Here is a 10,050-nt window from a genome sequence, read left to right as displayed (position 1 = left end):
AGTAGCCATCACATAACAATTTAGACAAACACAAATTCCAAGTGAAATGAAACAAATGTTCAGATTGTTTTTCCATAGCAGGCAAAGTGTTATTGTGTCTATGTGCACGTCACGCACTGTAACTAATGTGAAGATAAGCTGAAATATATTCTACATTTCTAAAAATTCTAATTTTTTTAAATATTTTTCCTTACGTTTTTTTCAAAGGTGCACAGTGGAAACTTGACATTTTTGTCTAAAGCCCTTAAGAGTACCAACGTGATAAAAACAGTAATTAGCTTTGTGCCCTAAGACAAAAATATTTGACCTGAAATATTTTAACAGGGAGGGGAGCTGAGAAATATCATTTTTTTTTACATTTCAAACGTTAAATTCAACGTTAAGTAGTACACCAAAAACCTGCTTCAAAAAACGAAAAAAACTACATTCCTTAGAATTTTAAAATTGCTTTGCTTGCCTCGTATCATATATCCAGCTAATGAAAACTATTTTTTTTCTTCGAGGCCCAAACCCCATCACATCTTCAATGCACAATGAGTTCTTGCAACAAGAAAGGGCATCCGTCTATATTTTTTAACTGGAGTAATTCTTGCCCACATTCCTAAATTTGTAACGAATGGCAGATACATTCCAGTGGTTTCAAAGACAATTGCTCCCATTTTGCCTTTAAAATAATTCCAAATTATTAAAAGTTGATACCTTTTATCGTATGTAAATATCTATGTGTAAAGTCCCATGTGGTCATCGATATTTTGGGTTATTTGGGATATTTTAACACAAACTAGTTCCAGATCCTATAAACAGACTAACAAGCAATTATGAAAAGCCTAGGGTCTACTTATTAAGTATCCGGTTGGTTACTTATAAACCTGTCAGACACTGTGACCGATTGGGGTATTCAGTATTAACCACGTGCCACAAAACTCCTAGAGACCTGACCCATTGCACTTAAGAAGATTGTTTTTCGGCTGATCGCAGGATAGATGTAACGTTGAATGGGGAGATTCGGTTGATGTCGCCACATGGTTCTACCATTTAAAACGAATTAAAACAAAATCTAACAAAACCTGAAAACCAATAAAAACGATCAATACAAACTAATCAAAACAAAACCTGAAAACCTAAGCATAACAGTAATGGTGATTGGAGCATATTTATAAAGAGCAAATATAGTAGGGAGTTGTAAATGTTTCTTGATTCCAAAATTCATTCTGTTGGTTTCTCCACATTCACAACAAATATGGCGCCATGTGGCTGTATCGTAGCATTTCATTGATGATTTATTTATTTCAGGCTTTAGATCTTTTACCTTATATTAAAGTTAAATCTGCAATGTTTCTCTTATTTTCAGAAATTGCCTGTCCAGCTAAGGATGGTCAGCTCCGGCGTGCCATTGATCTTACACAGTGGGAGAGATAGGTAAAACTAGCATAGCGGAATTGGTTAAAGGGATTGGTAGAGCAAAATGAGACATGGCGCTGGTACCTACTAAAAATGTAAAACTCATCTACACTGCCTATTTATTCTATCTACTTAAAAACTGGAAACTTCACTTGGCCTCAAGTTACCACATGAAATAATATTTAAGTATTTCCATGTTCTAACAAAAACGTTCTAACAAAATATTCTTCAGGTACCTCTGAAAAACTGCGAATTCCATAAAGAAAATGACACCGAGCCTACTTTATAAGGAATTAGCTTATAACCAGATGGGAAATTCTTGGCTCTTATACAGTGAAGGCAAAATGAGCTACAGATTGACAGGTATAGAATAAAACGTCACATCGCTGCAAACAGACTTCCTTACAACGTACAATGATGTTCTTTTGAGCTCATGCATGAGCTACTGAGTCCATTCGGCCATCAGAGGTGAGAGAAACAATGTTGCATTCATGCATTATTCTCCATAACTTATATTTCTCTTCACCCAACTCGCTCTAGATTGTAACCTTGTGAGCAGAGCCCTCTTTACCTAATGTATCGGTTTGTCAATTCGAGTTTTGTCAGACCCTTTGAACACATGTATTGGAAGAAGCGCTGCGTAATTATTGGCGCTATATAAATAAAAGATAATAATCATCATAATAATAATGTTGTTACCGTTGAAAACATTTAAGCTTTACATGTGTAAGTATACAAAAGGAAGCAGCACAGTGACATCCAGGGCCGGCCCAAGGCAAAATGCCGCCTGGGGCGAATTTTAAAATGCCGCCCCCCCCCCTTATCTACCCTTCATCTCCCTCCGTCCCTGCCGCCCCCCCCCCATTATCTACCCTTCCTCTCCCTCCGTCCCTGCCGCCCGCCCCCAGTATCTACCCTTCCTCCCCCTCCGTCCCCCCTTTTGTACTTACCTTTCAGCAGTCCTGCGGCGAGTCTCCTTGTTCGGTCTCGGTGCCGGCTTGTAATGCTGAGCGCCGGAAATCTTCCGGCACTCAGCATTACAAGCCGGCACCGAGACCAAACAGGGAGACTCGCCGCAGAGGAGAGAGAGAGAGGGGCGCCAAGCGGGTACTGACAGCTTGGTAAGCGAAAACCACTCGGCGCCCCTTTCTCTCTTTAGTTTTTTTTTTTTAAAAAAGGGCTTGGGGCGACAAACAGCCGCCCCTTCAAAAGTGCCGCCTGGAGCGATTGCCCCACTTGGCTCCATTGTCGGGCCGGCCCTGGCGACATCACATGAAGACAGGAAATGAAGAATGCTTCAAATAAATAATATGTTTATGCAAAAGTAATGTATATACAGAATCAAACTAAACCGCAATACGTGAATATTTCAACATGATTGTATAATTCTGTACCAGTAAAGCAATATTTTTTTAATAAGCCTTCAACAATGATTTTTATTTTTTTTAATTAAATGATTTCAGGTTATTTTTATCTGTTTTCAATACCTTTTTTTCATTTTCATAATTATACCAGTTACTGAAAATTCAAGAGAGATGCAATCATGAGAACTTTGTGTCATGTGAATAAAGAATAATTATGGGGGGGTCTAAATGTGGAGTGACAATGTAGCCGTTATGGTGATTACTCCACACTTTGTACTTTATCCCCAAAAATTTTCTCAGTTTTGCCCCCCTATAATTTGGTGGTGGTGCAACCACAACCGACATTTCCAAGTATACAATAAATTGAATAAATAGGAAGGTGTGTTAAAATCACACAAAATATCAACAACAACTTGTCTTGGTATATCCACAGGAGTGTAGAGGATAAATATTTCCAGCATATATAAGAGAAAAATGATAGTGTCGTAAATTCTATTAAATGCTGGTAAGTATCTTATAGCCAAATGTCAACTCCCTTATTTTAGAGCTGCCCACTGCTCTATATAGTATGCATCAGTCAAAACCTTCAGTATTTACAAAATTGTCTTCTTCCATGTGGAATCCACTTGTTTTGTTTGTAAATGCTGGAAATATTTTTTCTCTATACTCCCGTGGATATACTGAGAGAAGTAATTGTTGGTATTTTGTATGATTTCAATGCAACTTTCTATTTATTCATTTTTTAATTATTTAAATCTAGTTTGAGATACTAGAAGGTTGGATGATGCTACATTGTCATCTCACTGGGCGCAATGTACACCATTTATATTTCTTTTTGCTCTACAATAAACTGAGACACATTAACATACCAATATTTGTAACTGTGTAGAAGCCGGTAAAAAAAGGGGGAAAAAAATGAGTATTCAATAGATTTGTAGCGAACAAACGATGGGAGGGATGCAACTGAACATATATAAATGTATACATTTATAACACACACTGACAATATGTTACAATTAAATCAAGCCATAAAACTGTTTACCATTTATATAATAATTTTCTTTTCATAGATGATGGATATATTTTTCTCTTGGATAAAAACTATGAAAACATATTATGGCCCAGAAAGGCTTTTTACTTTCATGATTATATGTGTGTGTGTATGTATGCGTATGTGTGTGTGTGTATGGATGTGTATGTGTGTGTATGTATGTATGTCTGTATGTATCTGTGTGTGTGTATGTGTGTGTATGTATGTGTGTGTATGTATGTGTGTATGTATGTATGTGTGTATGTATCTGTGTGTGTATGTATCTGTGTGTGTGTGTGTGTTTGTGTGTGTATGTGTGTGTATATGTGTATGTGTGTGTGTTTGTATGTGTGTGTGTTTGTGTGTGTGCATGTGTGTATGATTTTCTTTTCCCCTTCAGACTTGGTATTTAACACAACAGACAGCCTGTAAATTTAAGGCCAAGTTTAATAGTCTACCTCGAACCCTGAGATGCCATCATGGTCATTAGAAAAGAAGAAGAAGAGAATCTTTCACAGCTAAAACAACTCACAATACTGAACTAAAATGTGAAACAGTCCCTGACTGTAATGTGGTTCCAAGCTATTTCACCAACTCCTTCCCACATTCAATGCTGAATTTGTTTCCCTTACATCTATCAAAACACTCAGTCATAAAAAGATTTTAATTCCTCCACCATCATCACGCCAAAACATACACTGTAACCCCTTGGTGATGAGTTCTTTTGCTCTGGCAGTGGTATAAGGTACAGCATTACTTCTTTTATTTTTTGTTGTTGAAACCACAAAAATTTGGAGTGAGTGCTTTTGCGCTGTGTAAGCACCATAAAAATACAGTAAGTTTATTATGTTGGAATTTCTAGAAATAAATGTACTCAGTCTGTTTTTATCCACAAGTGGTTTTCAGTGTATAAACCAACACTACATGCAAATAGCATCATATTCAACATTATTGGCTGGTAGTTTCCAAAAAGGCAGCACAGAATTGTAATTCGTAAAAAGATACATTCCGTTGCGTTGATGAAGGGTTAATAAAAGTACAGTAAACCTATTTCATTTGAGATGTTCTTTTAATTCCATGGTAATTTAGTTTTCTGCAACATGATGGTGCACACATTAAAAAAGAAATGGACAATCTCACCATTAATCTCCAGTTCTGCTTTATATATAAACTTACTTAGAGATGAGGCTGAAAGTATGCATATTGAGGTGGAAAACTCCAATTAAAGCGTTAAAAAGCCATATTTTATCCAGCATTCACCAAAATGGATACCATAATGCAAATGGTTAAATGAATTTCTTTCTTTTCTTTGCTCAAAAGCATGGCTGCAAAAACAAGCATTTGCAAAAATGACCGTTTCCACCAGGATCTGAAAAAGACTTTTTTTTATAGCTGATGAAACGTTAATATTGTTCTCATTGCATGCGGATATGTATTTTGTTTGTAAACCCATATTGAAGACATGGCAGTACAATAAAGATTACTGTTTTTTTCCCCCCAAAAAATATCTCTGAATTCAATGACCTCAATCAGGTTAACATTACAAACAGCCTTTGGGGCCTGCAAACCCTGTTGGATAGGGCCACGGACCCCTTGTGCAGCAAAACAACATTTAGGAACAGGATCTTTAACTTGATCTTGTTGATAAACAAGGACATATTGTTCTGAAAATTACTTTGGGTAACACGGAATGCTTCATTCACGCTAAACAATGTCACTGGATTTTTCTCATTTTGGGGTTTTTTTTGTTTCTAAATGAAACAATGATATTAAACCAAGACATCCGCCACTGTAAACCAGACAAAATTATAGGCACATGTCATAAATACCTTCATTCTTAAAAAAAAGGCAAAATAAAAATGAAAACATAACAATACATATGAAAAAAAAATTAATTTCTTTTTATTAGATTGTGTAACTAAAAATGTAAGACAATTGTATTATATATATTTATATTTATATATCCCTACATTTTCTGGTTAATTTTGTAAAAAAAAATGCATAACAATTAATGTATTTAATATTATGTAACTATTGTCAGAAAAAATAATAATATTATTTATGAATGTAGGCTTTGGTACAGTATGTATGAGTCCAAGATTAAGGCTCATTTCAGAGTAGAATAAGATAAAAAATATATCTTTGCGTATCATATCTCTCGATCAAATGTTGGGTAATTTAAAGTTTTCTTTAAAAAATTCTGTACATTCACCGTTTGTCATGTATTATTTTTTCATAAAGCCTTATGACATGAGTCTCTGGTAAACTATGAAGTACTTTCGCTTTCGTTGCCAATGCTAACAGCCTTGTAATCAGCTTAAGCAAAGATACATCAGCTCGTACGGGAAGCAACTTGAGCGCTGTGCTAATGATTGTCTCTAAACGTTGACGTTGCAGACGTGGTTGACAGTACGATGTCTCTCTAAATATCATTGTTTATCCAGCTTATACGTAGTGCAAAAAAAAGCATTCCCTAAGGGGGAGTAAAAGTCTTTCCTTGGTATCGCCTAACAAATGTGCATAGTTGGCAGCCCTTACTGTTTACAAATCGTGATACACATTGGGATTTATTCTCTAAAGAGGGTGGTGGCTTCAACTCTTTCCTTCACGGTTCATTATAAAGAACCAGCACTGGCAAGCCGGGGCTGAGATGGCCCTGGATAATGCAAACGTTAAAGGGTAAAGCAATCCCACTGATTTAACTATACATAATACAGGGCCTGGTCAAGCTCTTCCTGTAGCAGAAGCAGCTCACTGGGGTCGGTCCTCCATAATGAATATAGTGAAGTCAAGGTGCTGCAAAACAACTCCACCTTTGGTGAAAAAAACCCTTTTTTATACAAGCTTCTGTCAAAATGATGGTACAGGTAGCTGTTACATTTATTACATCACATAGTATATTCAGTGTAATTAAGATTTTTACTGAATCAGGATTAAATTGTTATATTTTAAGTTTATTATTTCTTTTTTTTTCTTTAGCTCCTTAGAATTTGTACCGGTCCATAAAAACCATAGAACTAAAGTAACAAATAATGACATTTTTTCTTTCATAAAGTTATGGCTACTAAAAATATAAATCCCATTTTGTAGTGTCTCTGAATGCCAGCTTTTCCCCATGAGCACCCACTCTCCGTGTTGATTTAAAACAACAAATGAGTTCATATCTGTGCAAAATACTTGCATTCTATTAAAAAATATAAATTCTGAAACAGCACTTAACTTTAACCCCTTCCCCCTTTTTGTTTACCACCATCCTTGATCTGTTACCTATGACAAAAAAAAGTACAGTTACTGTGGATTCCACAAGTAAAAATACTCCAAATGATTGAAATTTCCTCTTCTAAGAACATGTTTGTAAAAGTTACAGTATAACCAGTAAACCTTTGGTTCTATTCTTGATAATTCCTTGCAATATTTCCCAAATTTTTTTTTTTCCTAAATCCTTTTTTTTTTCTAAAAAACAAATAAGGAATTGCTTAAAGTAAAAAAAAAAATTTTAAGGAAATGCCCATACATGATCAGCAAACAAGTAAACAAAGTCTGACTGGGTGCATTTAAACCACTGCAGTCACTTTAAGAGGAGACAAGTTTATCTGATGTTTGTTTTAAGGTGAAAGGAGGGGAAAGAATGTCCAGCAATAAAAAAAGGCATCAGGAATTCCTTCTCTAGAGTAGGAAAAGCTGCAGATTAATGGTTTCTCAGAAAAGCTTCCCCACACTAAGCTGTGTAATATTGGCTTGTAAATAACCCCGATGCAAATGTGTATTTATATGGGCTGCTTTAAAAACAAAGCCAAGGAACAGGCACTGTGATTCCTGTATTGTAATCATTCTATGTAAAAGAGCATTTTATTTTTTTTTCTGGTCCCAGGTCTGGATGTTCTTACAAGAGGAAGCAACTATACTCCATAACTAATCAGAAAGCAGCTAGTTGTTTTCTGATTAGATTTGCATATTTCATGTATTTATTTTTTTGTTTGTTATATCACTGCACTCTATCAATGCATAAATAGACTTTTAGAAAGTTCCAAAAATAGATTTCATTATTTCACACGTCGGTTTCCAGAGTCTTTAGATTCACACAGTTATACTTAATGGTCTCGTTGCCATTGCCAGTGCCCTGGCTAGGCTTGTCTCTTATGCAGAGAGATTCTTTGATACCTTCCTCCATCTCTAGATACTCTGACTTGTCCTGTAGGGAGGAAGATGAGGAGCTCTTTATCTTCTTCAGTAAAGTGGTGGGTAAATAGGGACAGCTGCCACCATTAGATGTCACCTGAGCCTGCTCATCGTTCTCTGTTTCCCTGTGGTAGAAGTAGTTGAAGTTGGAGACTATGACCGGCACAGGCAGTGCAATAGTCAACACCCCTGCAATGGCACACAGGGAACCTACTATCTTGCCCCCAACGGTGATGGGTTTCATGTCCCCATAACCCACCGTGGTCATTGTTACTACGGCCCACCAGAAGGCATCTGGGATGCTATGGAAGTGGGTGGTGGGCTCATCGGCTTCTGCAAAGTAGACAGCACTGGAGAAGAGGATGACCCCGATAAAGAGGAAGAAGATGAGAAGCCCCAGTTCCCTCATGCTGGCCCTTAGGGTATGCCCCAGGATCTGCAGCCCCTTGGAGTGTCTGGACAGTTTAAAAATTCGGAAGACCCTGACTAGACGTATGATCCTCAGGATGGCAAAGGACATGGCTTGCTGCTGCTGCCCGGTGCCGAGGGGCTGCTGTTGTTGGGGGCTGGGTTGCTGTTGTTGCCCCAGCTCGGTGCCCAGGGTGATGAAGTAAGGCAGGATGGACACTATGTCTATGATGTTCATGATGTTCCTGAAGAAGCCCGGCTTGCTGGGACAGGCGAAGAGCCTGACGGCGAACTCAAAGGAGAACCACACGATGCACACGGTCTCCACGATGAAGAAGGGGTCGTTAAAGGCGGTGTGGGGGCTCTCGGGGGGCAGCAGGGTCCCATTGTACATCCCTCCTTCTTCCCCCAGCGGGGAAAGCAAGCCGTCCTTGTCATCCCTGAACTCGGGCAGGGTCTCCAGGCAGAAGATGACGATGGAGATCAGGATGACCAACACTGACACGATGGCGATACCCCGGGCCGGCCCGGAGCTCTCCGGGTACTCGAAGAGCAGCCACACCTGGCGCTTGAACTCGTTCTCCGGTAAGGCTTTCTCTTCTTCTTTAACGAAGCCCTCGTCCTCCCGGTACTTTAGCAGCGCCTCTTCCCCGAGCTCGTAGAACTTGACCTCCTCAGAGAAGATGTCGAAGGGCACGTTGACCGGCCGCTTCAGGCGCCCCCCGGACTGGTAGTAGTACAGGATAGCGTCGAAGCTCGGCCGGTTCCGGTCGAAGAAGTACTCGTTCCTCAGTGGGTCGAAGTAGCGCATCCTCTTCTCCGGGTCGCCCAGCAACGTGTCCGGGAACTGGCTCAAAGTTTTTAGCTGGGTCTCGAAGCGGAGCCCGGACACGTTGATCACGACACGCTCGCAGCACTCGAATTCGCTGTACACCGGGTGATAGCCTCCTTCACCGGGACTCCTGTCCCGGCTGCCGCCGTCCTGCCACCCAGCAACCCCGCCGCACAGGTAAAACTTTTGCTCCTCGTCAACTTCTTCCTCCTCCCTGAGCATCATCTCCTCAGAGCCGCAGGGAGCCAGCTCCGAGGGGAAGGTGCCTCCGTCTTCTCCTCCTGCTCCTCCTCCGCCGGCGCCTCCGCTGCATTCGTTGCCCGCTTGGTGGTGCCGGCTCCTCCACCTGTTGCAGCCGCCTAGGGGCCAGTACCTCCTGCGGTGCCCCTTCTTCCTCTGCGTAACTTGTTCTTGCAGAGGCTGAGGCAGCTGTTGCTGAGGAGGGGACTGCTGGGGTGCGCGCCGCGCGCTCCCGCAGCTGTTCCCCTGCGATGAGGCTACGCGCCCAGCCTGTTGCTGTTGTTGACAAGACACGCCCCCCGAGTTCCCGCCTCCGTCTGCTGCTGCTGCTGCTGCTGCTGCAGCTGCCGCCTTCTCCGCCTTCTCCGCCTTCTCCGCTGAGGCCGCCGCCGCCTTCTCCGCTGAGGCCGCCGCGGCCGCGCGCGAGTGAACCAGGCGGTCGCGTTCACGGGCGCGAGCCTGCGCGTATCCGTACGGCAGGTGGCTGTTGCAGCCAGAGCTTTCCGCGCTCACCATGGCAACCTCCATCTCTCCCGGGGGTTATGCGTGCAGCCCAGCTAGTGTCTGACAACGGGGCTCCTCACCTGCCACGCAGC

At 40.8% G+C, this 10,050-nt stretch overlaps 1 protein-coding gene across 1 annotated transcript; it reads right to left on the bottom strand.

Annotated features, from left to right (window-relative positions):
• Positions 1-7,843: 7,843 nt before the first annotated feature.
• On the bottom strand, positions 7,844-9,982 carry LOC149277649 (potassium voltage-gated channel subfamily A member 1-like). The gene is made up of 3 exons (XM_089502637.1): positions 9,877-9,982; positions 9,749-9,798; positions 7,844-9,700 (listed from the first exon to the last, which is right to left on the bottom strand). Exons 1-3 carry the CDS (start codon positions 9,980-9,982, stop codon positions 7,844-7,846), a joined length of 2,013 nt encoding a protein of 670 aa, XP_089358763.1.
• Between the last annotated feature and the right edge of the window lie 68 nt (positions 9,983-10,050).

The sequence above is a fragment of the Sceloporus occidentalis genome, unplaced genomic scaffold (assembly GCF_023333645.1).
Source record: "Sceloporus occidentalis isolate IW3139 unplaced genomic scaffold, rSceOcc1.0.p SCAF_207, whole genome shotgun sequence".
Taxonomy (NCBI): Eukaryota; Metazoa; Chordata; class Lepidosauria; order Squamata; family Phrynosomatidae; genus Sceloporus; species Sceloporus occidentalis.
This window is presented reverse-complemented; position numbering and strand designations above follow the sequence as displayed.